This window comes from Penicillium daleae (assembly GCF_028827525.1).
Source record: "Penicillium daleae strain IBT 16125 chromosome Unknown utg000008l_segment0_segment0, whole genome shotgun sequence".
Lineage (NCBI taxonomy): Eukaryota > Fungi > Ascomycota > Eurotiomycetes > Eurotiales > Aspergillaceae > Penicillium > Penicillium daleae.
The window spans coordinates 2,899,586-2,924,505 of NW_026623156.1; the positions used below are offsets into that span (position 1 = coordinate 2,899,586).

The 24,920-nt window shown below is 52.0% G+C and overlaps 10 protein-coding genes across 10 annotated transcripts; 6 read left to right on the forward strand and 4 right to left on the reverse strand.

Moving 5' to 3' along the window:
• Nucleotides 1-426: 426 nt before the first annotated feature.
• Nucleotides 427-1,407, reverse strand: N7458_009574 (cytochrome b-c1 complex subunit 10; the record flags this gene model as incomplete). Its single annotated transcript, XM_056912956.1, has 5 exons — nt 427-435; nt 497-626; nt 727-780; nt 1,077-1,138; nt 1,348-1,407. 5 exons carry the CDS (start codon nt 1,405-1,407, stop codon nt 427-429), a joined length of 315 nt encoding a protein of 104 aa, XP_056761805.1.
• A 366-nt stretch (nt 1,408-1,773) lies between these two features.
• N7458_009575 (putative disulfide isomerase) lies at nt 1,774-4,154 on the reverse strand (the record flags this gene model as incomplete). The annotated part of the gene is made up of 4 exons (XM_056912957.1): nt 1,774-2,133; nt 2,190-3,734; nt 3,793-3,874; nt 3,931-4,154. The coding sequence occupies 4 exons, from the start codon at nt 4,152-4,154 to the stop codon at nt 1,774-1,776; spliced, it is 2,211 nt and encodes a 736-aa protein (XP_056761806.1).
• A 461-nt stretch (nt 4,155-4,615) lies between these two features.
• Nucleotides 4,616-5,460, forward strand: N7458_009576 (complex I NDUFA5 subunit family protein; the record flags this gene model as incomplete). The annotated part of the gene is made up of 3 exons (XM_056912958.1): nt 4,616-5,166; nt 5,230-5,334; nt 5,397-5,460. 3 exons carry the CDS (start codon nt 4,616-4,618, stop codon nt 5,458-5,460), a joined length of 720 nt encoding a protein of 239 aa, XP_056761807.1.
• A 1,174-nt stretch (nt 5,461-6,634) lies between these two features.
• On the forward strand, nt 6,635-9,721 carry N7458_009577 (coatomer subunit beta'; the record flags this gene model as incomplete). The annotated part of the gene is made up of 8 exons (XM_056912959.1): nt 6,635-6,652; nt 6,766-6,805; nt 6,871-6,915; nt 6,982-7,013; nt 7,069-7,566; nt 7,631-8,398; nt 8,453-8,974; nt 9,032-9,721. The coding sequence occupies 8 exons, from the start codon at nt 6,635-6,637 to the stop codon at nt 9,719-9,721; spliced, it is 2,613 nt and encodes an 870-aa protein (XP_056761808.1).
• Nucleotides 9,722-10,815: 1,094 nt separating this feature from the next.
• On the reverse strand, nt 10,816-13,183 carry N7458_009578 (serine/threonine-protein kinase; the record flags this gene model as incomplete). The annotated part of the gene is made up of 6 exons (XM_056912960.1): nt 10,816-11,013; nt 11,073-11,437; nt 11,492-11,907; nt 11,984-12,761; nt 12,845-13,000; nt 13,162-13,183. 6 exons carry the CDS (start codon nt 13,181-13,183, stop codon nt 10,816-10,818), a joined length of 1,935 nt encoding a protein of 644 aa, XP_056761809.1.
• Nucleotides 13,184-14,119: 936 nt separating this feature from the next.
• adaB (chromatin-binding transcription regulator ADA2) lies at nt 14,120-15,809 on the forward strand (the record flags this gene model as incomplete). Its single annotated transcript, XM_056912961.1, has 3 exons — nt 14,120-14,212; nt 14,283-15,674; nt 15,741-15,809. 3 exons carry the CDS (start codon nt 14,120-14,122, stop codon nt 15,807-15,809), a joined length of 1,554 nt encoding a protein of 517 aa, XP_056761810.1.
• A 715-nt stretch (nt 15,810-16,524) lies between these two features.
• N7458_009580 (enoyl-CoA hydratase/isomerase family protein) lies at nt 16,525-17,484 on the forward strand (the record flags this gene model as incomplete). Its single annotated transcript, XM_056912962.1, has 2 exons — nt 16,525-16,756; nt 16,850-17,484. 2 exons carry the CDS (start codon nt 16,525-16,527, stop codon nt 17,482-17,484), a joined length of 867 nt encoding a protein of 288 aa, XP_056761811.1.
• Nucleotides 17,485-18,442: 958 nt separating this feature from the next.
• On the forward strand, nt 18,443-19,426 carry N7458_009581 (alpha/beta hydrolase; the record flags this gene model as incomplete). The annotated part of the gene is made up of 1 exon (XM_056912963.1): nt 18,443-19,426. The coding sequence occupies one exon, from the start codon at nt 18,443-18,445 to the stop codon at nt 19,424-19,426; it is 984 nt and encodes a 327-aa protein (XP_056761812.1).
• Nucleotides 19,427-19,920: 494 nt separating this feature from the next.
• N7458_009582 (DUF1993 domain-containing protein) lies at nt 19,921-20,448 on the forward strand (the record flags this gene model as incomplete). Its single annotated transcript, XM_056912964.1, has 1 exon — nt 19,921-20,448. The coding sequence occupies one exon, from the start codon at nt 19,921-19,923 to the stop codon at nt 20,446-20,448; it is 528 nt and encodes a 175-aa protein (XP_056761813.1).
• Nucleotides 20,449-21,956: 1,508 nt separating this feature from the next.
• Nucleotides 21,957-23,233, reverse strand: N7458_009583 (mannitol-1-phosphate 5-dehydrogenase; the record flags this gene model as incomplete). Its single annotated transcript, XM_056912965.1, has 2 exons — nt 21,957-21,981; nt 22,071-23,233. 2 exons carry the CDS (start codon nt 23,231-23,233, stop codon nt 21,957-21,959), a joined length of 1,188 nt encoding a protein of 395 aa, XP_056761814.1.
• Nucleotides 23,234-24,920: the final 1,687 nt, after the last annotated feature.

Consider the following 24,920-nt stretch of genomic DNA (forward strand, 5'->3'; position numbering starts at 1 on the left):
GTTGGAGGGAAGATAAGCGGCTGTGCTGGGGGGCCAGATGACATGACTAGTCGTGACATCCAACAGAAGGCTTATCTGCAACGAAGGGTAGACCTGCCCAAGTAGGTCAAGTGCCCCGAACGGCCATGCCAACCTGTTAAGCCATATCGGACATGCTCTTTTAAGTTTCTGTAGGGACCTGTAGCGACACTACGTGTGGGGAAGTGACACCCGAGGTCCTTCTGACAAGGATGATGCCACACGCATGCTGATGAAAGGACACAAATGAAATCACCACAGCTTAGTTGGACACGGCTGCCTCTATGTGCTATTAAAAACAAAGAACGACTTTCTTCACCACTATTCTACACACAACCTCGAAACCACCCTATGCATCGCCATTACCAAAGTGCTAGCATGGACGCTCCAGGTAGGACCGCAGATAATTTAGAAGGGCTAACATATGGATTAGTACGGTGCCAGAAGGCAAGGAATATCAAATCAGACAGGTACTTACGTTGTCCTCAGGGGCAATGCGGCGGTCGTAGTAGGTGTCCAGACCGGGGATCTGCTGCAGGATGTCGCGGCGCACACGGGGGACCTCGCCGAACATGAAGAGGGCAGCGGTGCCGGCGAAGACGCCGAAGCTGGCGGCAAGAGTACCACTAATTTCGACTGTCAGAACACAGATGATGGCAATGGCAAGGCTCTGGCTGAAGCCGAGCCCAAGGATTATAGAAGACTTACGCCTGGACGGCGGCGGGAATGGTGAAGCCCGCAACCCGACGGGGGATGGTGTACCTGCAGCAGCAAGATTGTCGTTAGCCTGGCAATCCAAGCATATAGTCGCAGCTATTCATCATCCATATGAAGCCGAGCCCGCAAGATCTTTGACTCCGGGTGCTATCCATTATACCCCCGGAGCCCAAAGACCAAGCCAGGGACGACGACCGTAACAGCCATGGAATCGCATTATAGGATAGCCAGCTCATCAATATCTCTCGAGAACATGTTCAAGCTGGCGGGAATCCGATATTTGCGAACCACATTGCAGGGTCATGCTATAACCGAGTACGGGGATTCTGGGGTGATCTCACTTGGGCGCAAAGGCGGAGGTGGAGGCCTGGGCCGCGGCGCGGCGGAGAGTGGGAGTGAAGACCTGATGATTAGAAAGAAGCACGGTTAGCATCGAATTGCTTCGTAGACTCTACTGCAGCATCCGCGTTCATCCCGAGGATTCTCGGAGTGTCGTATCAGGGCGATTGCTTCGTGCGACGGCCCAAGACCAACCCTGACCCCAAAACTCAAACAGAAGACGCAGACGCAGTTGCAGATGAATTGGAACTCCAGTAATAGGATCCGACATACCATTGTTGTTCGCGTGGGCAGATGGGACAATTGCTCGAGGAAGGGACCGGAGCTGCACATCGTGGTCGACGAAAACCGGGTGAGTATCACGTGATTTAAGGGCCTACGACCAATTGGAGGACACTTTATTGGTTCAAGGCAAGAAGTAGTGCTTACAAGTAGAATATAGAGCCACTCTAATTCCATCTTTACATAGATCGAGTCATCTTCTAGAATTTCATGGATTCAAGCGAGAAAAAGGAATAGAACAAGACTAGGAAATATGTGCTTCAACACCCCAAGTTGACATGCAAAAGATTCATGGGAGAACCGTATGGAGCAGGAAACAAACCACAGGGGAAAAAAAGAAACAGCCTGGAATGAATCAAATACAGGTGAAGAAATTATAACCACGCATCCAAACACCAGAACTGTACATGCGTCTCATTAATCGACCTTGCCGGTCGAGCCTCCATTCAGGAATCCCTCCTTGCCGTCCAGGTGGAAGAAGCCACCGCCGCCATTCGCGTTGCCGATAATACCGCCACGAGTGACGCGGCGCAAGAGGCGCCCACGCCCGACGATAGTGACAACGGCAACGGTAATGCCCAGGAAAACAAAGAAGAGAATGGGGTGGCTGGTGAGGAAGGAGCGGGTGAAGAAGAAGAAAGTCTCGAAGGTGCCGATAGTAGACTTGGGGGACAGTTTGGGTGGGGATGCGATGACGAGAGGGATGGTTTCGAGGATGGAGGTACGAGAGGCCATAATAGTAGCTCCGCTAGAAGCAGTATCCCAGTAACGACGGTTCTGTCATGAGTTAGTTTTGAATTATCAAGAAACAAACCGAATGGGCCAAAGCTTACATCTTCGTCGTTGATGATCACACGATCACCCTGTTCCACATCAATACCATAGGTGGTACGCAGCCAGCGCTCCCAGAAGTCGCCATCAACCCAGGCAAATGCGACGGGTTTCTTGTCGTCCTCACGAATGGTGATGCGCATATTCTTCGCAGCCCGTAAAGCGCGCTGGTCATTGCGGTCGTCAGCTTCCTCAATACGCAGCTGCTTGGCATCACGAAGCTCCGAGCGCTCAAGGCGGAACAGCTGAATCTGCTTGTCCATCCACTCAAAGGCAGCTTCCTTCAATTCGCGCTTCGACTGCTTGAAATCGTCGGAGCGGCGGCGGCTGAGAATACCAAGCACGACAAACTTGCCATCCATGATCTCCCGGGCGTTCGAAGCCGTGAGCTCGGGGACAATTGGCAGCCAGACAGTCTGCATCCAGGATAGCATTTGGCGGAAATCTCTCATATCCTTGGGGGCAAGAGCATTGTAGTAGTTGGGCCGACCATCACGGACAACCAGGAGACGAGGCCAAGTGGAGATCTTGAATCGCTCAGCGAGGGCGGCGCTGCTAGTCTTGACGATCCGAGCATGGCCCACGAGGCTAAGAGTCAGGCGCTCCATAGCCCGGAAGTCCTCCGAGGTGGTCGCATGGTCATAGAAGTACAAGAAAAGAACCTCCTCGGTCTCTTCCAACTCTTTGAAAGTAGCCGCATCAACGTCCTCAATCTCAGATCCAGGGCCAACAGCCTTCTTGGTGTATGAAAGCAGGTCGCCAAGGCCACGCAGACCAGTATACTCAACTCTCTGACCGCCACGGAAGAAGTAGATTGTGGGGTAAGCGTCAACTCGAGCATCCGCACACAGGCGAGTCTCGACATCACAGTTTACTTCACCAATGTTCAGAATATCCGTCATCTCCTTCGCCATCTCCTTCCAGTTAGGAGCCATGGCTTGACAGTGTCCGCACATGGGAGAGTAGAACTTGATGAACCACGGATCTTGGGTCGTAGTCACAAGCTTCTGGAAGCTTTCGGCAGTGAGAGGAACGGAAATGCCTTGCGGGTTAGGGGGAGGTCCGTTGTGCTTCGCTTTCACAGTGACAGCGCTACCCGGCTCGCTGCTCACCACGGCATCGGGCGCATCCGTCGACTTCTGGGCAACCAGGTCGTTGTGCTGCTCGCCAGCCAGCGTGCCGGCCTTGGAATCCTTATCTTCGGCAATGGGAGAATCGGGCTCGGCGGATGGGTCGACGCCAGATGCGCCAACCTCGGGCAATTTGATACCCTGCGGGGGACGAGAGCCAGGCCTGACCGCCTCGAGCTTCTCTTCGATCAACTTGCTCAGATCCGCGACCGACTTGGCGCCAACATACTTGTCTTTCTGGGCACCATCCTCGTAAAACGCAAAGGTCGGCCAAGCGCCGATACCGAGTTTCTCGCACAAGTCTCCGTGGGCCAGACAATTCATGGAGGCGAAGTGGAAGTTGTAGTATTTAGTGAAACCATTCAGAGACTTCGGGTCGGGGGATTTGGCGGATGAGGGAGAAATGGGATTAGAAGTCTGTTATCGCATGTTAGCTGGGACGCCCTCATGGATACACTCGAAGCTATTCACGTACATAGTAATATTCATATGTGGTCTGATAGGCAGGCGCCGCCTTTCTGCAGTGGGCGCACGATGGTGAATAGTGCTTGACGAGCCTGCAGAGTGTCAGTATATTGAAAACTATATAGTCTTCGGGGCCGAAGGCACCGACCAAGTTCCATCTTTGGTAAGCTCCTCGTAGTTGTCGGGTGTCAACTGAAGCAACGGCGGGACGTCGAGACCATTAAAGATCGAGGGCTCCTCAGCATCGACTCCACGATTATTCCGCCGTTTTTCCAGTCGGTTGCCAACCTTTGTCTCCGACTCCGAGGGCGCGGCAACTGTAGGCACGGCCAACAGTGAAAGGAGGGACAATCCCAACCAGGAAACCTTCATTGTGACCGAAGAAGACGAGGTCTTAACCTCGAGTGAGAAGTCAAGAGAAAGTATAGGTGAGCCTCACGAGAGGCCCTTGCGCAGATTTGAAAACGAGAGACGTTGGTCGAGAAAGGGAGGATCGCGGATTTATCACAGGTGGCACATTGGACGGGGGGGCGAAAACTGGCTAAAGTTGAACGCTGGTCAACCAGCCAAAAAAGAAAAAGGAGCAGCAGGGAAGGACGACCAATCCCCGAGCCCTGAGAAGAACAAGATCAGACAACACAGCGTCCGATATAATCAAGACTTTGGCGCGTGCGCATGTGTGTAGAGGAAATGGTGGCTCCCCCTGCCAGGTCTGGCCTTGAAGGAGGGATCTCAAGTTTATCCGCTCCGGGCCGACTTCAACTTCCCTTTCCATCACCACCCTGGTCCAACTTGCGCTGCCAACCTCAATTCCTCCTCTATCCCACACCACAATGCGGTCCACACTTCGGCTACTGGCCAATGTCAAGCCCCGGTATCTGGAGCCCTTCGCTCCCACCGGATTGACTGGCCTGAACACCCACCCAAGCCCTCGTCCGACTCTAATCTATCTCTACACCACGACTCTCCAGAAGCTGTCCAACTTCCCCGAGTCCTCCGCCTACCGCCAGTCTGTCGAGGCCTTGTCTCGCCACCGTCTTCAGATTGTTGAGTCGCAGAAGCCTCCCGGTTTCGAGCAGTGGTTGGAGCGTGTGAAGAAGACTGTTGGAGCCGAGCCCGAGCGATTCGCCCAACTCCAGCGCTCCGACGGTACATTCGCTTTCGTTGGCTCGCAGCAACCCGACGGAAGTGACAACGCTCGCGGCGAGGAATGGGATGGTGAGGGTTTGTCTGCCTCTACCGAGGGCCCTGCGCGTACCCCGCAAGAAGCCGCTGAGTGGCAGAAGATTATCAAGGAGTCCAGCTCCACCACCAACAAAGTAGAGGCAGACCACTACGAGCATCACATGTCTTGGGAGAATGAGCCCGCTCTGGAGGCTGAGCAGTAAGTGGATCGGCCAATCTCAGGCGGAGAGTCACCCATTCGCGAGCTAAACCCGTTCCCTAGGATCTCCCAGATTGAGCAGAAGATTGGCGCCGGTCTCATCGAGGAGGTCATCCAGGTTGCCGAGGCGGAGCTCAAGTTGACTGATGAGCTGTACAAGGCTAAAGTGTGAGTGTCGCCAAACCATTGCGTTTACAGTTCCTGTTTTAGTATACTCACAATCTATACAGGTGGGAGGAGCTTGAGGAGAAGCCTGTCCCTGGCCAATGGACTTATTTTGCGCGCGGAAACTAAAGTGATTTTTGAAAAAGGGATTAAGGCCCCGTTTCTGTACTTATTAGAGGGCAGGTTGTTCCAATACACTTATTCGTTATGTTCCAGTTTTTCTATTTCGGAAGCTTCTTTGGTGCGTAGCCGTGAAGAGACCAAGTAGCTTAGTCGTGCCATCGAGTACGGCGGCCGATGGTGGACACCCTTGGGCAAGTGACGTTTTTATACCGCCTGGCCTGCATACCTTATAAACTAGGTCTTAACATACCCGAAATAGGTAATTCAGTCTGCTTTCGAATACCCCTGAATCTCTTTCTACACCTCTTTATATACCCCTCTCTACAATCTCTCTCTCTACCTACCTACGTAGCTCATCAGGGTAGCCTCTGTTGAGAATAACGATATAACCCCGGTCGCTGCAGTAGCTCTAAGTCGGTGAGGAAATTCTTCGATGATGCTACTAGAGTCTTCTTCCCCCGTTCGGTGTAGCCAGCGTAGAACCAGAATTCCTTGCGTGTGATGTTGCGTGTGAGTAGCCTAATATTCCAGGTTGCCAGGCAGTTATGTGGCTAAGTAGGGGTTTCTGCCCTTGAAATTCGATAAAAACACCACTTGCCTAAGGGTGGCCACTATCGGCCACCGTACATCGAGGCATGATGTACTTAGAAGGAAGTCTGTCTGGAAATACATTACTCGGTCGGCTCAAGTATATTTTGACTTATCCTCGGAGAAGTATATAATGGCTGCCGCGCTAGACATACTATTCGTCTGCTTTAAAGTCGTCTTTACTATAGACTATAGGAGTTATGGAGACGAATTAAAGGGACATTTAGATGAAATCAATCAGAATCATCTCTAGACTACACCAGGATTAAATTCATTGCCATTGACTCTCTAAGTAGGGTTCTGCTCATCCCTATCCAACTTTATATCCACAGCCCATGCGGGAGCCTCGAATCGCCCGGAAGGCGGTGAGGGGGGCGGCGGGAATCCCTTGTGGACACATACATTGTCCCTGAATGACCCCCAGCTCTCCTCCAGACGAGAAATCTTTGTGATTCTCGAAATACTCTCCATTGAATTAGAGGCCCGTTTGCCGCTCACTACCCAGGCTGTTTGAGCGGCTCGTGGATTTACCCCTCGTTCTCGCAGGCCCAACACCGCGCCACACAAACACTCGTCTCATCCCCCACACACCATGCGGCTCGACGTCAAGGTACGCAGACACAGACACTGCAGTGGTTTTTGCTTCCGAGTGGAAGACGCTATGGCATTAAGGATGCAGCCTTGTGAAATTGACTAGATCGCTGACGAATTGGTGTCCTACAGAGGCAGCTCTTTGCCCGCTCGGAGCGGGTGAAGGGAATCGGTAAGCTCCCAATTCTCGTGCGCATGGCATTGAACGAGACATGTCTAATTCCTTTTGCATTATAGATTTCCATCCCACTGAGCCATGGATCTTGACTACCCTTTACAGCGGTATGTCCAGGGAGACAGCCTCCGAAGGATCTCCGATGTGCTAGAGGTGCTAATATTGCGCAACAGGTCACGTCTACATTTGGTCATACGAGTCACAGGTAGGCTGTTCTGTTTGCCTCCAACGCTGGCATAGCTAAAATTTACCCTTTTTAGTCCATCATCAAAACATTCGAGCTCACTGATGTCCCTGTCCGTGCCGGTCGATTCATTGCGCGGAAGAACTGGATTGTCTGCGGTTCGGATGACTTCCAGCTTCGTGTCTACAACTACAACACCTCCGAAAAGATCACGTCCTTTGAAGCGCACCCTGACTACATTCGTTCAATCGCTGTTCACCCCACTCAACCTTATGTTTTGACTGCCAGTGATGATATGACCGTGCGATTGTGGGACTGGGAGAAGGGTTGGAAATGTGTTCAGGTCTTTGAGGGTCACAGCCACTATGTGATGGGTATGGCCATCAACCCCAAGGATACCAATACTTTCGCCACGGCCTGCTTGGATCGAACTGTGAAGATCTGGAACCTTGGCTCCCCTCATGCCAACTTCACACTGGAGGCCCACGAGACGAAGGGAGTCAACCATGTTGACTACTACCCGGGCTCTGACAAGCCATATCTCTTAACCACCTCAGATGACAAGACTGTCAAGGTAAGCAAGATTGGAGTCGAGTGCTTCGTCCAAAAGCGTGCAGTCCTAACATCAACTTCATTAGATCTGGGATTACACCACCAAGGCCCTCATCGCGACCCTTGAAGGACACACCAGCAATGTTTCTTTTGCTTGCTACCACCCCGAGCTTCCCGTCATCATCTCCGGTTCCGAAGACGGTACAATCAAGATCTGGCACGCCAACACCTATCGTTTGGAGCAGTCACTCAGCTATGGCCTGGAGCGGGCATGGTGTGTCTCCTACCAGCAGGGCCGGCAAGGAATCGCCATGGGTTTCGACGATGGTGCAGTGGTCGTGAAGATGGGTCGTGAAGAGCCCGCTGCCTCGATGGATGGATCTGGCAAAGTTATCTACGCCAGGCATAGTGAGGTTGTGTCTACTGTGATCAAGGGCGACGCCAGTGTGAAGGACGGGGAACCCATTTCTCTCCCCGCAAAGGATCTTGGACAGTGCGAGATCTACCCCCAGACTCTTTCGCACAACCCGAACGGCAGATTTGTGTCCGTCTGTGGTGACGGAGAGTACATTATCTATACCGCTCTCGCGTGGCGTAACAAGGCCTTCGGTTCCGCCCTTGACTTCGCCTGGGGCTCTAAGGATAACAGCAATGATTATGCTATCCGCGAGTCGGCAACGAGTGTCAAGATTTTCAAGAACTTCAAGGAACAGCCCGGTGGTCTTGATGTCGGCTTCCAAGCCGAGGGACTTAGCGATGGTGTGTTGCTTGGTGTTAAGGGACAAGGTGGCATTGGTCTGTTCGACTGGGAGACCGGTAACCTTGTCCGCCGAATTGAGGCCGATCCTAAATCCGTAAGTTTATTTGCGCTGGTGTCAAGGCCCGTTAACTAATATTTCTATCCATAGGTTCACTGGTCTGAGTCTGGAGAGCTGGTAACACTTGCTTGCGAGGATGCATTCTACGTTCTCCGTTACTCTCGCGAGGCCTACATCGAGGGCATGAACAATGGTGAGGCTGATGAAGATGGTGTTGAGGCGGCCATGGAGCTTGTCGCTACAATCAACGAGACCGTCCGTACCGGAGAGTGGGTTGGCGACTGCTTCATCTACACCAACTCTACCAACCGCCTCAACTACCTTGTGGGTGACCAGACCTACACCATCTCCCACTTTGATCAGTCCATGTATGTCCTGGGCTACCTGCCCCGCGATGGACGGATCTACCTGGCCGACAAGGATGTCAATGTCGTTTCCTTCGCCCTGTCCCTCGCCGTGCTTCAGTACGAGACACTCATCCTTCGGAATGAAACTGAAGCAGCCGCCGAGGTGCTTCAAGATGTTCCCGAGGATCAGATGAACAAGATTGCCCGCTTCCTCGAGGGACAAGGGTACAAGGAGCAGGCTCTGGAAGTAGCAACCGATCCAGAGGTACGTGCCTGTTGTTTTGATCAGTCCCGAATTGCACTAACTTTGGCCTAACTGCAGCACCGATTTGACCTGGCTCTGTCTCTTAATGATCTCGAGACAGCTCTCGAGATCGCTCGCGTTGCCAACGTCGAGCACAAGTGGAAGGCTATCGGTGACGCCGCCCTGGCTAGCTGGAACCTCGCTTTGGCCCAGGAATGCTTCACTCAGGCTAAGGACGTGGGTTCCTTGTTGTTACTACACACTGCCTCCAACAACCGAGAGGGTCTCCGCGCTCTGGCAGCCCAGGCCTCCGACTCCGGTCTGCACAACGTTGCCTTCTCTACACTTTGGTCCATGGGTGACGTGGATGGCTGCATCGACCTGCTCGTGAAGACCAACCGCCTCGCCGAGTCTGTTCTCTTCGCTCAGACCTACAAGCCCTCTCGTGCCCCCGCACTCGTCGTGCAGTGGAAGGCTTCCCTCGAGACATCTGGCAAGACTAAGGTAGCCCGCCTCGTCGGTGTCCCACCCGGTGCCCCCGATATCATCTCCACTGATGACGACCTCTTCCCCGAGTGGGAAGAATACATCCGCCTTGAGAAGGAGGGTGGCGTCCCAGAGCCCCCCTCGTCCGAGTCTTTGATCGACATTAACGGTGACGACGAGAAGCAGACCGCCACAAACGGTGCTCCTGCGGAGGAAGCCGAGCCTGAAGCCGAAGCCGAAGTCGAAGCCGAAGCGGAGGCCGAGGCTGAGGCTGAGGAGTAAAAAGGATATCGAAGGGGGTTTGGAAGGGTTTGATTGTATTCAAAGGCAGTTACGGCTCGATACGCGTTGAATAGAGCATTTTGTCCTTTTTTTATATTGTTTTAGTATCCGATCCACAAAGTCGGGGACTTGAATTTTGAATTGCGAGCGGCGTCTTAACGTGTGTCCGACATTTCTTGTTCGTTTTCTTTATTTTTATCTTTTTCTCCTCTTCATGTTCCATTTTTTTGGTTTTTCTTATTGCTGTAATCCCACTGTGACAGGTTTTCAATTCGTGGCGGGTTTTGCCTGAGATTGAATGATAGATACAATGATGAAGTCTCTTGCCTTGGATCTTTCACCGGATATAGTTTCCATCTTTATAAATCTCATGTATAGAGGTGACCATGTTCAAGACAATAATACCTACCCAGGGACCGTTGCTCACGAGTAACCGTGGCCCCCTCGAACAGGACGGGTTGATTACCCCGAGTATGTAACGACATGTAACAATCTGCCACGCTATAAGATGGGAACGAAAGGGCAAAAAGTCTGATTCCAGTGGAAATTTGATTTGGCATTGGCCTTTGAGACTCTGTCAATAGATACGGAGAAGAGGGGGGACATCTCGCACCCGACGAATGGACCGGATACAACGAGAAACGGACACGAGTAGACAGGTAATGACCGCTTGAGAACATACAAACGAAAACAAGGGTGCAAAGGAACCTGCCTATGTTGAGAGGGTTGGCGAACGCTGAGATGGGGATGATGAGAAAGAAATCAAAGCGCTCAGACGTGGTGAGGGTTTGTGGGAAGTCAAATATGGAGAAGAAAAAAGACAAGGGAAGAAAAAAACATTGCAGCCTCGGAAACTTGCGAAGATCCCCGAGAACAGATGCCGTGGACTCCTTAAGATGGAAAGGGAAAAGGAACAGGAAATTTAGAGAGGGAAAGAGGAAACTTGGGACAAAAAGAAAGATGATCAAAATTGATGATATGTGCCTCAAGAACGAAACGCAGTACCAAGGGGAATCGTGTCTATGAGCCCTCAATGCACACTAATCATTCTCAATCTCATTGCCGAGGCTAGCATTTCGAAGTAGGTCCTGCTTCTACTCCGGAATGCTGCCAAAAGACGGGTCCTTGACACTGCCTCCTGCATCGCCAAGACCAGCCACTGGACGGTTGTAAGACCATCCAGCGAACTGCTGCTGCATGGTGGAGGACAGGGCGGGACCGTCGACATAGGAGTCCTGAGGCATTTCCCCAGTGAACTCTTTGTCGAAGTTGTCCGTATCGCGAGCGTCCACCTAAACAAAAGGAATGAGCGATAGTGTTTCAACCGATTGTCGGGTTCGTGTATACATACCACATTGGGGCGGAAGCTGGGCTCATACTTCCGCTGAAGCAGTTTACGCCAATCGATATTGGCAAAGAAGTGGTGCGACTTGATCTCTGCGGCACCATTGGCACCAAGACGACGCTGAGGATCGCGATCGAGCAGGCGTGTGAGCAAATCCCGGGCAGCCGGGGGAACAATATCACTGCTGGGGAAGGTCAAGGGCTCCTGCAGAATCTTGCGGTACATCTCATTGGTGTTCTCATCGTAGAAAGGCGGCAGACCAGTCAACATCTCGTAAAGCAAGACACCGAGAGTCCACCAGTCCACAGTCTTGGTGTATCCATTGCCAAGCAGCAGCTCGGGGGCGAGATACTCCGGGGTACCACAGAAAGCTAAACTTGGTCAGCGGAGTAGTCCAAGAGAGGTAGGGAAGTGCTGCAACTCACTGTTTGTCCGGTCCTCATCCTTCATATCCAACTTGCAGAGACCGAAGTCACAGAGGGCGATATGACCAGTATAATCGAGGAGAATATTCTCGGGCTTGAGGTCACGGTAGATGACCTTGAAGCCATGCAAGCATTCAAGCGCACACAGCAGCTCTGCAGTATAGAACCGGGCGCGGTTGATGTCAAATCGCTGTTCTCGTTGCAAGTGGTGGAACAACTCTCCACCGTTGACGAATGCGAGAACAAGGTACAACTTCTCAGGCGACTGGAAAGAGAATTTCAGGGGAACGATGAAAGGATTGTTGATCTGTGCCAGCACGGATCGCTCTGCAAGGGTGTGCGTGACTTCGGATCGGGAAATAATGTGAGCTTTGCGAATTGTCTTCAGGGCGTAGATTCGGCCGGTATCTTTCTTCCTGTATTGTTCAAGAGTCGTTAGCAACCGAAAACGTGAGTTGACATCAAACAAAGAGCGTGCCAAGAGTGACATACATGACCTGCATGACCTTGCCGAAACTTCCCTTTCCAACGACCTTCAACAAGTCAAAATCTTCCATCTTCAAGCTGCGTTGTCTGTTCTCAACGAAGGAAACGCCAATCTTAATCGAGCCACTACCGAACTGGAGATCCAGCCACTCAGCACCCAATTGGCCCATGGTACGTTCCTGCTCCGCATGAGCAGCCGCCGCCTTTTGGTTGTCCTTCTTGCTAAGCTTGGGGTCTTCCACATATGGTTGGCCAGCCTCCTCAAAGCGTGGGTGGACCTTGGTAGCACCCAAGAAAATATCCTCACTCCGGCCAGCACTAGGTCGGGAAGTTGGGTTACGGAGATACAATTGCACGTTCAGCTCGGTCTTTCGGGAGACATCGAACTTGAACGCCGTGCTGTCACCCGCCCACAGAGGGGCCTCGGGAGTACCCGACACAGCATCGACGAAAACTTGGTTCTTTTCGAAATCAAGAAGGGCGTAGGGGAGGTATTTGGTTGAATAACGGCCGTGGACGGTCGGGGCAGAGTTCAAGCCTCCACTGGTAGACTGCGGCCGGGTGGACTGGACGAAGGAGCCCGCTTGTCCATGGGAAGACTGTGACGAGGACGAAGTGCTGGGGCGCAAAGACGATGGCGCGTACGAGTTGTTTTGGAAATGAGAGTTGAAAATTTGCTGATAATGAGGTGACAAGGCGAATCCTTGGCCTTCGTGAAGGGTCACAATAAGGATGCCTGGCTTCACGGGAGCCACCGGGGGAGAGACGAGGGACTCTGAGGCAGCTGTATTGTTGATTCCCCACGCGGGGAGAGAAATTAGCCACGAAAGTCAATTCCTACTTCTACTCCCTGATCGAGTGTCATACCGATGCCATTTGTGGAAGCAGTGGAAGCGATGCTGGGGGCTTGGGGAGCGACCGGCGACTCGTCACCACCGCCATTTGAATCACCCTTGATCGTAGAGGTGGAGGACGAGCGGCCAAATGAACTAGTCAAAGGCGCCAGATGCGTCTCTTTCAGTTCTATAAAATATCATAATTAGTGGTTGCCACTGAGGTTATACCAGCCTCACATGCCTCCCTCGTGGAGGGGGGGGGGGGGGGGGGGGGCGACCCTCACTTTGAGGGGGGAGGAGGGGGGTTTAACAGGGACAAGGAGAGATAGGGAGACCAACTGAACATACTTTTGGTGAGCTTCCAGGACATGATGGCGATTTCAAGGCCAAGGAATCACAGAGCAGACGAGAATCCAAATTCAAAGAGAGGTCGACCGCAGTGCGTTGTGTTAGATAGCCTGAACCACCAACAAGTCAACATCGAAGTTCCCAAAATAATGGAGCCGGGACCACACAAGATCAGCGCCACGCAGCCGAGAAGCCACGATTACCGCTCATCACACGCTTACCTTGACGCACCGGGGAGGGAAGGGAAATAAAGAAAAAAAAGACTGGAAGGAAAGCACAAAGTGAATCGGGGGTTGGAGGGATCTAGGTGAAAGAAGATCCACGACCTCAGGGTGATTCGAAGAATGTAGGAGAGGAGGGCGAGTCGGGAGGGGAAGCCAGTTGGTGGCCTCAGGCCAGGGCTGTCATCAGAATTACCAGAAATTACTGCTCAGTGGCCTGTGATTAGCTGGAATTCCTGCAGGGCGGTATTCAATGACAATACCAGTAATACGAGAGGGGCTGCGCACTGCTTACTTAAGCCGACTAAAGTTTCGGTGTCTCCTGAATGGGGCGGGCACCAGCCACCGCAGTGAGGCAGTGCAGCCCGGCGCCACACTTCACTTCCCAAGGGAGATTGACCCCCCCCAAATCGGAACCACACGCGCCATTCCAGACGGCATCAAGTCATTTGGATCACGACCAATCGCGCAACAAGCTTCGACCATCACGAATATTACCGGAAAATCCCAGTAACATCTCTTTCTGCTTGGTGTTTCATCGCTGCTTCGGAACATCTCCCCACCCGGTCTGCGGAGATCCTCTACCCCAGAATCTCACCTCACCCGGAAACCGCCCTCCCTCTCACCCAACTTAGCTCAACCAACATCGCTGGTTGCCCTCTCAGATCTCTGGAGGGCGATTTTGGGATTTCGCGACGGCATCGGATTCAGTGGAGGATGAAAAGGGTCAAGGATCGATGGGTGTAATACGCAAAAAGACCGCCTCGCGCGGCACCGAAGCCGGCACCAAGTTCCATTGCGACGTGTGCTCGGTCGACGTCACATCAACAGTATGAACCTCAAATTTCAAACTGAGAGAATTCATGAATTAGATGACTGACATGTGACGCGTCGCACTAGGTCCGAATCTCCTGCGCGCATCCTACCTGCCATGAATATGACCTTTGCGTTCCCTGCTTTGCTGCTGGAGAGAGCTCCAAGAACCACGACCCGCCCACCCACCCCTTCCAAGTCATCGAACAGAACTCTGTCCCAATATTCCAGCCGGACTGGGGTGCTGATGAGGAGCTTCTGCTGCTAGAAGGCGCGGAGATTTATGGTCTGGGCTCGTGGGCCGACATCGCTGACCATATTGGTGGCTACCGTAGTAAGGATGAGGTGCGCGACCATTACATTGATACATACATCAATAGCTCGAACTTCCCACTGCCAGACCGAGCCGATCCGGAAGACAAGAGTCTCCAGGCGTCGATCTCAAAAGAAGAGTTCCAGACGCGGAAGAAGCGTCGCATTGAAGAGCGCAAAGAGGCAGCCAGGGCAGCGCCACCAACAACACCCAAGCAAAAGCCAACCGCTAGTGTACCGGCATGTCACGAAGTGCAAGGATATATGCCTGGTCGTCTGGAGTTCGAGACAGAATTCCTCAACGATGCTGAAGAGGCGGTGCAACACATGACCTTCGAGCCTGGAGCTGGCATCGGCCCCAACGGTGAGGTCGATGCAGAGACCGAACTGAAGATGACCGTGGTTGATATTTACAACTCACGGTTGACGCAACGTACCGAGCGTAAGAAGGTTCTCTTCGAACACAACCTGTTGGAATACCGGAAGAACATCGCGCTGGAGAAGAAGCGCACGAAAGAGGAGCGTGAACTGCTGCACAAAGCCAAGCCGTTAGGACGAATGATGAATCGCAAGGACTTTGAGGATCTGAACAATGGATTGGAGTACGAACATAATCTGCGCTTGGCCATCGCGCAGCTCCAAGAGTGGCGGCAGATGGGTATTGGCGATCTGAAAGCTGGTGAGAAGTTCGAGCAGGACAAACAACAGCGTGTTCAACGGATGGTTCCACAAGGATCTTTCGAACGCTTTGCCACTCCGCGTCCTAAGCAGGCCCAAGCTGTTGAACCCCCGTCTTCTGCGAATCAGCTCACCACTCCTGAGCTGCCCCTCCGGCTCCAGAAAGCTGCCAACCCCTACAAGCAGCCCGACCCAGACAATATGCCGATGAATGACTTTGACCTTATGTTTGCGACAAATGGTGATGCTGCTCCCACGCCGCCGGTAAAGACCAAGTTTATCGTGCAGCCACTAAGCGGGTTGCCAGCATGGAAACTGGACAGTGACCGCGCAGCTGATCTTCACCTACTCGCGCCGGAAGAGATCGAAGTGTGCAATGTGCTACATCTCATGCCCAAGCCATATTTGGTTGTCAAGGAAACGCTGTTGAAGGAGGCAATGAAGCAAGGCGGCAATCTAAAGAAAAAGGATGCCCGTGCAATTTGCAAGGTAAGCGATTGCTTTCTCCTATATAATCAATATCTATTTTCCGGGCATTTGCTAATTTGTCTTTAGATCGAGGGGACCAAGACGAGCCGCATCTATGACTTTATGGTACACAGTGGATGGATCAACAAGGTGTAGTCAGATAATCCAAATCAAGAGACATTGTTGTCCAGCTATTCATTGCTTTGTCCCCCAGCTTGATATCCACATATTTCAATGATTTTCAGTGGGAGCGTTTGTGATTTCTCTGGCGTTTACTTAGGGGGCAAAGAGTGATGCACGATCGAAGGTGTTGATTTGTTTGTGTTCATATACCGAGGAACCTGGACGGTAATATAGATCATATCTACCGTTTGAATATTTTAACTATTAGATGTAGCCTTTGTTTCTTCTCTAGATCTTTAAATGTAGGGGAGTGAAGAAACAGTGAGTGAGTATTCCTGGTATGGTTGACTTGGCGATACACCTCGGCCTTGGCCTCTGGCTATTGCCAGTGCTGGAGAGTCAGTAGTATTGAAATGAGATTCGCAAAGCCTCTCTCTCCCTCAACTTCCAAGTTGCAATATAGCCAAAGGGCTAGAACTGGTCAGTAATCCTCATAAATTGGGCGATCCTGCTTGGGTTAACAGAGTTCCAGCCAGCGCCGGTTCATCTCCGCATCGGCCCTCGGCATCTCCAACTGTCTTCTCCGCAATAACAGCCGGGGTTTCTTTCCAACCCCACTCATCTACTCCCACATATCTCCCTTCCTCTTCACCTTTAACATTCATTTCCATAAAGAAAAAACTCATATCAGAACTTATCAATTCATCCGGAAACCATCTCAACTCAACCAAATTTCCAAACCGCGGCAATGCCGGATTTAGCCCTCCCCCCCCCTACCACTCAATATGCGCTGCTGTCCTTCCCAGCTCCGCACATCCTCCTAGTCACTCTCAACCGCCCACGCGATCTCAACTGCATCAACTCACAGGGCAATGCAGAACTCCATGAAGTCTGGGAGTGGATGGATAACGAGCCCAGCCTGCGAGTCGGTATCCTGACCGGCAAGGGGAGAGCCTTTTGCGCGGGGGCGGATTTGAAAGGTCCGTACCATCGCAGCTACTGATATTCTATTCCTTCAGGGGATTCAAAATACTTCTTCAAGATATGTGAAGGTATAGCTAACCAGCTCTCAGAATGGAACAACCGCACCCAATCATCCACCTCCAAATCTCCCATGCCAATCTCTGGCTTTGGCGGTCTATCCCGGCGGAAGGGACGTAAGCCCGTCCTCTGCGCCGTCAACGGGCTCGCTTTCGGCGGTGGCGCTGAAATGATTATCAACTCTGACATCGTCATCGCCTCCTCGCGCACCGCACTGGGTCTCCCTGAGGTGAAGCGCGGCGTTGTCGCGCTAGCAGGTGCCTTGCCCCGACTTGTCCGTACAGTCGGCAAACAGCGCGCCATGGAAATGGCGCTGACGGGACGACCATACACAGCTGAACAAGCAGAGAAGTGGGGTCTGATCAATGAGATTGTTAATGTGGATGATTGTGTTGTGGGAGGCAAGGTCGATGATGATGCCGTGTCGAAGAAGGTGGTTGACCGGGCGGTGCAGGTTGCGTCGGAGATTGCGGGGAATAGTCCTGATGCGGTGTTGGTTAGTCGAGAGGGGGTTAAGTTGGGATGGGAGGGGATTGGGGCTGAGGAGGGGACGGTGATGTTGAATGAGACGTGGGTGAGGCGGTTGTATGAAGGGGAGAATATCAAGGAGGGGCTTAAGGCTTTTGTGGAGAAGAGGAAGCCTGATTGGAAGGATAGTAAGCTGTGAATATGGCTGGCATTGAGATACTCTATCGGCCTGGCCAGAGTGTACGGCTTTTCTGATAACTAAGTCAATACACATCGTCATTATTCGTCGTTACACTGCATCATACTGTCCTTCGTCTTGACGATGACTTGTTATTAAGCCACAAGGCTGAATTGACAAGTTAGGCTGTTCAGCCCCTATGAAGCTTTGCTACTACACTATTAATCTAGGCAATCAATGATCCAAACATTTACTTATATACCACCCCTAGCCCCTGTTATAACCAGCTTGGTATAGAAAACAACGACAGGTCTATCACGATCCAGAAGAAATAATTTTATACGAGCTCTAATCACCAAAATCAGCATGTCCATCGATCCAATATCCCAGAACTTACAATGAACTGAACATGTCCACCATCATAAATAATAGCATGCCTAGAGAAGCCCGAGTCATCAAGACCCATACTCCACCCATCTCAGTCAAGCCCGCTTTTTACTATAGAAAGAAGTTTGTTTCCTGTGAGCTACTTCGCCCTGATTCTATCGAGTTATCAGTCATCGAGAGTATAACAAGAAAGCAGCGCCATGCGTGCCTCCGTAATAGCGCAACCCGGCGTGTTTTGACGCAATAATTGGGCTTCGTTCTGCTAGACTCGACTCTTCAGGTTACGACTCCAGAATAGACACCACTCATTAACTGATTGATAATGATTGGGACGCACGTATGCGCTATTCAGGGTCTGCTTATAGTAGCCTGACACGACATTCCAAGACAACGGCCTTGATCATCAGAAGATAGCAGACGAACCAATCACAGGACGAATTCCGATTCTTGACTGGAGCCTAGCCAATCAGATTTGAGATTACAGCACAGATCAATGTACGCCGCGTACTTAAGATGTTGCCTGGGTCATCTATTTCCATTTAAACAATCCCAATCACCACTGATTTTCCTTCCTACCCTCATCATCGCAATCATGGATGCCACTGCCAATGAATATGCCACTTCTCCCACCAGCTCCTCGACTACGCTCGACCCCATCGCCATCGCGGCCAGAGGCAGTGAAATCAAAGGTCTCGACATCTATCAAAAGACAACAGACGATTTCGATACACCCAGAGTAGAAGAGCTCATGTCCCAAATGTACGCCGACCAACCCAGCGGAGGCACAGACATGACCTACGGAAAGACAGACACCCAGCGTCTCCGCTTTTGGAATGCCAACTCAACCACAGCATCTAAATCATCTAAAGCCCCGGTCATCGTCTTCGTTCATGGAGGTAGTTGGCGATCTGGAACGTATATCGATTCGATCGGGTCCACGAAAGTTGGCCATCTGACTGAGAAAGGCTATGCGTTCGCGAGTGTCAACTATACACTCATCCCCACCGTGACGGTAGAAGAACAAGTACAAGAGATAGCCGATTCGATCAGCTATCTAGTTGCGCACGCAGCCAGACTAGCCATTGACCCGGAGCGAGTCATCCTCATGGGTCACAGTTCCGGCGCACACGTCGTCACTCTACTAGGAACAGACACAAGCTACCTCCAGCGAGCGGGAACCAGCATCTCCATCGTGAAAGCCGTCATCGGCCTAGACGGTTCAAACTACAACGCCGCCGCAGAAATCATCGATAACCCCGGACAAATCGCAGAGCACATGATATCTGCTTTTGGTACGGATCTGGATCGGCTACGTGCCGTGTCGCCGACCTATCATGCCCGCGCGCCTAATGCCCGTGCGTTCTTGCTTCTGCATACTCATAGACATGGAGATATTCGACAGGCAGTTGAGTTGGTTGCGGCGTTGGAGGCTGCGGGTACTAATGCCGTCGTGCATGTTTTTGAGGGTCAGGGGTTTGAGGGCCATATTCAGATACTGCTTCGGCTGGGCGATCCGAGGTATCCTGCGACGGTGGTGATGGATCACTGGCTTGAGATGAATGTCCCGGTGAATTGAGCTTGCCATGGTGAAGAAGGCGAGGGCGCTGAGCGGGCCTTGTGATCTCATAGTGGGGGCATTCCGTCTCAGAAGTTTCAGCCGCTTGGTTCAGGTCGTGTTGACTTTGAAACCCGTTCAGCATGATTCTCGATACGAGCTAAATATAGAGACCGCCTTATGTCACCTACCAAGTACCTTCTTCGTAGTCGATCTATACGAGATGCTCGAGCAGTATGAATAGGCATAATCACTTCCAAGCACAATAATAATCATACCTCGTATTCCTGTCTTCGTCATTCGTCCTTTCGGCCCCCAAACCTGCTGCTCGTTATGCAACTTCTCGGTGCCTGTGGCTAAACTCCGTCCGAAGGCACAAACTCAAACCTTCTCCAGGAAAGCATAAAAGACTTGAACAATAAGCAAATATCAAGGCCTCACCCACTCACACGCAATTTAATCCAACCCCTCAATCTAAACTTCCTCCTTCATCAACTTCACTCCTCCCACCAACAATGGCCCACACCTTCTACGACGGCACCATCCCCGTGCTCCAATCTCTCATGCTCACCCTAAAACACATCCTCACCAAAGCCTCCACTAACCCTGGTCCCAATGCCAGCGCTACAATCACCGAATCCACCTTCCTCACCACCCGCCTAATAGAAGACATGCACCCACTCGCCGACCAAATCCGCCTCGCAACCCAATTCGCCGAAAACCTAGCCGCCCGCCTGACAAACCGCGACCCGACCAAATTCGACGGCGCCCCCACGACCCTCGCGCAGAGCTATGAGCGCATCGAGGCCGTGCTGAAGGCGCTGGGCGAGGCGGAGAAGGACGTCGTCAATGGTCAGGCTGATGTTTTGAAGCCGACGCAGGTGGGACCGACTGCGGTGGTTGAGATGAGCGGTGCGGGGTATGCGCATAGGATTGTGTTGCCGAATGTTTATTTCCACGTTATGACTGCTTATGGGATTTTGAGGAAGGAGGGGGTGCAGGTGGGCAAGAGGGATTATTATGAGGGGTTCTTTCCACAGTGAGGAAGTATGAAAGGAGTAGCTAAAGTATGGAGATTCTATGGCGGGGAGGTAGGTACATAGGTACATGGTTTGTGTATATCACGAAAATGCCAGCTTCAGAATCTACTCTACTAAAGGTTCAGGACTTGAATATTCTCACTGTGAGAGACTAGACATTTATCCTCCCTCACAAGCATAATTATCTTTAATCACACTAACTCGCCATGCCAACACCACCATCTATACGAGAGGAGATAGAACCGACTTCACGAGCTTCCCTAGGATATAGTTACCAACTATAGAACACTCACTGTATCCATCTCATCCATCTCCTCCTACCAATCGCGATAACTGGAAAAGACCACCGGCCAAAGTGACCAGCAAACCATAGGAACCAATCCACCCAGAACGTGGTCCTGCAATTTCAATCCCCCGCATCTGCCCCAGAGAGCAGGCCCAAGAACCATGTGGAGTTAAGTGCATACACATCCACATGCTAGTGCTAGGTACGGACCACGGAGTATCTGTATCTACTATGTAACCAACCTTCCATCTTATCATGGCTCATCGATGTGCTACATAAAAGGCCACGATTGATAACTAGATACCCATTCTACAGACAAACGGGTACGAGTCCGGATCTATACCCAGATCATGAACTATCTCGTGTAAAAGAAATCCCAGTAATTCGTCGCGATAACCCCGACTATTCATCCCTCAAAGCTCCAGTCCTGAAGGTTACTTCAAACCATATTCACAGATAAGAGATCCAGTACTGTACAACGGATACTACGTAGTATCCATCCGTCTATCGCCTAGCCTAACTTCACCATTCCCAACCCTAGCACAGCTAGTCTCCAACCGGATCCTCCACTGTCATCAAATAAGACCTAGACTAAGACTAAGGTACTCGAAATAGGCAACCCCCCTCTGAACATCTAAATGCGAGCCACCTCATCTCCATCCACAATCCACAATCCGCATTTCACGTCAACCCTTCAGACCCATATTTGTCCCGCAAAGATAAGAGACCCGGTAAATATGTCCATTCCCACTTTCGCGCGGCGAAGATTGCCGAGGTTCTCCGATCCAACCCCGGAGTATCCCGCAGTGTAAGCCGCAACCGGTCAGGAACACCGTCAGGCTGTGGTTGCGTCACTAGTGGTTAGTGGTGAGTAATTAGGTTACTAGTGTGTACTCAAGGTACCCTATCGGGCACTAATGCATGACTCGGGAGACTACGGGGCTCACGCTTAACCAAAAACAGTCCAAGGTGCATCCATCCATGAATCCATAAGCTACGGAGCGGAGTACAGTATCGTTGTAAGAAATATTGAAACAGTTTCATTTCCTAGTCCATACTGCACAGTAAAGGGGGAGTCATAATTCATATCCAAAAGCCAAACCATAACCAAAAGAAAGGCTCATTCCCGTTTCCATAATTCCATGATTCCATAATACAGCCGTGTATTCGCCGAGTCCCATGCTTCCCAAGCTAAAAATCTAATCTGTGAATCGTGCAAGCACGCCTAAATGCGGGGCTGGCCAGTTTCCCTGTGGAAAAGACATAGTATGTTAGCGAATGCGTGGAGAATGTGGGGATGCAGGTCAAAAGAGGGGGGGGGGGGGAAGGGGTAACATACTTGGCCTCAGACTGCACCTGATCAACGACCTTGACGACGGACGAGAATAGTGGGTGTGTACGCTCCAAGCCCGTCAGTTGGACTGTCGCGTCGGCAGGAGAGTTCTCCTTCAGAATCTTGGCGAGTTCGGCGCTCTCCTCGTCGTCCTTGACATTCTGGAAACGCAGCGCCATCTCGACGGAGCCCAGGAGGCAGTCGTACTTCATACCGCGCTCGGCGAGTTGAGCGGCCGGCCCAATGAAACGCTCCTTGCGACCAAGCTTGCGCAGGGGCGCACGGCCGACACGCTCGACACTGTCTTCCAGGTAAGGGTTGGAGATACGGGCGATGATGGTCTCGACGTAGTCTTGTTGCTCCTGAGCCTCAATCTCATGCTTGTCGATGATGAGCGAGGAAGTCTCCTTGAGGACATCACGGACCACGCCGCGGATGTACGAGTCGTGCATGGCCTCGGCAATGGTCTTCTTGCCAGCGTAGCGGCCATAGTAGGCAGCGGTAGCGTGACTGGTGTTGACAGTGAACAGCTTGCGCTCAATGTAGGGCTCCAGGTGGTCAACCCAGTGAATAGCGGGGACGTCGGGGTGACCCACGCTGCCGAAGGGGCTCTTCTCGACGACCCACTCGTAGAACTTCTCGATGCGCACGTTCAAGCCGCTGTTGGGGGGCTGAGCCGGGACAATGCGGTCGATGGCAGAGTTGGCGTACTGAGCACGCTCGCCCATAGTCTTGAGACGCTCCGAGTCGGTGTGTGACTCGATGTGGCCCCGGAGGGTGTCGGTAGCGCCGATGGCATTCTCACAGGCAATGACGGCCAGGGGCTTGGGGGTAGAGCGGATATCGATACCCTTGGCGATGACGGGGGCAATGAACTTGAGAATGTTGGGACCCACAGCACAGGTAACAATGTCGGCGGTGGAGATCTCTTGGATGACGTCTTGCTCATGGGTCTTGGAATTGATAGCGCGGTAGTTGGTGATGGTCTTGGTGGTCTCACCACCTTCACTGACCTCGGTGACTTGGTAGGACTTTGTATTTTGGAGCTCGTTGATGATGTTATCCATGACATCAATGAAGACGACCTCATAGCCTGCGGTGTGCAGGAACTCGGCCACGAAGCCACGGCCGATGTTGCCACCGCCAAAGTGAATCGCCTTCTTTCCCATGATGGATGGATGAAGGAGGAGGAGGGGAGGGGGGGGGGGGAGGAGGGATGGGTAGGGCTGAAGTATATCGAGAGGGTTAGGAAGAAGAAGCAATAAGGTGACTAGGTCAAGTGTAGATCTGGGGAACGGTCTTGTGACGTGCTAAGAGCGGGTGGCTGACCGTGCAGGAGTGGGGGATTTGGGAAGGGAGGGATGAAGATGATTGACAAAAGGGAGGAAAAGAGGGGGAAATGAAGAAGTATTTAAGTGTTCATCTTAAAAAGGAATGCACGAAAGGCAAGAGGGGGAAAAGGGCTCTCGGACTTGGTTCCAGCTGAAAAGGAAAGCGCGATTATGCTTTTGCCTGGCATTTGCGCAGTACATCATCATTATAGTACTGATACCACGATAGTATGAGAGTAATACCTACTATACGAGTCCTCTAGTTTATTATAGAATACTCTAGCTTACTCTCGGTTACTCTCGTTGACTCTAATTTACTCTTCAGTATTGTACTATCCTGGTTTCTTTCTCATTCCTCCACTATACCACACTCAACTATGACCTGGCCGGGATGACTTCATCGACCTCGGGAGGCGCACGGAGCTAGTCTCCGTCCGCCTGGCTTCGACCCACCGAATGAGACCATCATGATATCGTCTCGACTGCACAGCTACCTGGTCTGTTAATGCCCTTTCTCTTTCTCTCGGTTCGTTTCCCTCTACGCACAATTCCATTAATGCCCAGTGTAACCCCCTCCTGCTCTGGCCGTGCAACCCCCCGTCCCTTTAGCAGCATCCCGGTATAGTCCAGGTATTATCCAAGTATAGCCCAGGTATAGTCCAGGTATATTCACAGCCCTGGCGCAATGCAATCGCCGAGCCAGTCACAACACGCCAGCCCCTCTAATCGCGCCGGGAACTAGTCCTTTTTCTGACCAGACTGTCCCTCTCAGCCTAACCCTCTCGGAGCGTCCAGACTTTGCCAAACGGAGTACTCAACTCCCCATGGCTAACCGCATTTCCCACCTATCTGGATCGAGGAGCCCCACTTAGCGCAGCTGGACGAATCATCGAATCCCCTCATCAGCGCGTTTCACTTCCCGATGATTGCGCGCCCCCAGGGACACGGTAGACACGGCCACACAGCGTCACGGAGAAAAGGGTGTATCTACAACTCCCTTTCACGCTCAGATTCACCTAAACCATCCTGACCCGAAAACACCTCACCGGCGAACTAATCTGGACTTGGACACGGAAAAGAGCCGGGCAGGAGCTTGAAATAGCATGCGCTCTTTCGAACCTTCTAAAGTCCATGACTCTTCGAGTCTGACTGTACCCTTCGCAAAGGCCCCGGAAAATCCCGCCCAGACCTCCTCTCCTCCAGCGTGTCCAGCGTGTCTCTCTCCGCATTCCGCGCTTGAACCTCATCCCACCCGAGTCACGATGACGAGCAGACGCTGGAGGCCCCTTTGGGCCATGGCCTGCCAAGGCAGGTCACCCCCAAGAGACCGCTTACCACAAATGATGCCCACGAATCCAAAGCACGGACGGTATACACACCAACCGCAGCACAGCCAGACACGAGTCTCGATGAGGTTTAGTTCCTAACTCAGTCAGCCAATGACGCGTGCCTCATTTCCCCTTGCCCCTCCACTGACGATATATCCCTCTCTCTTGCCCCCCCCACTACTACTAACTATTGTGCT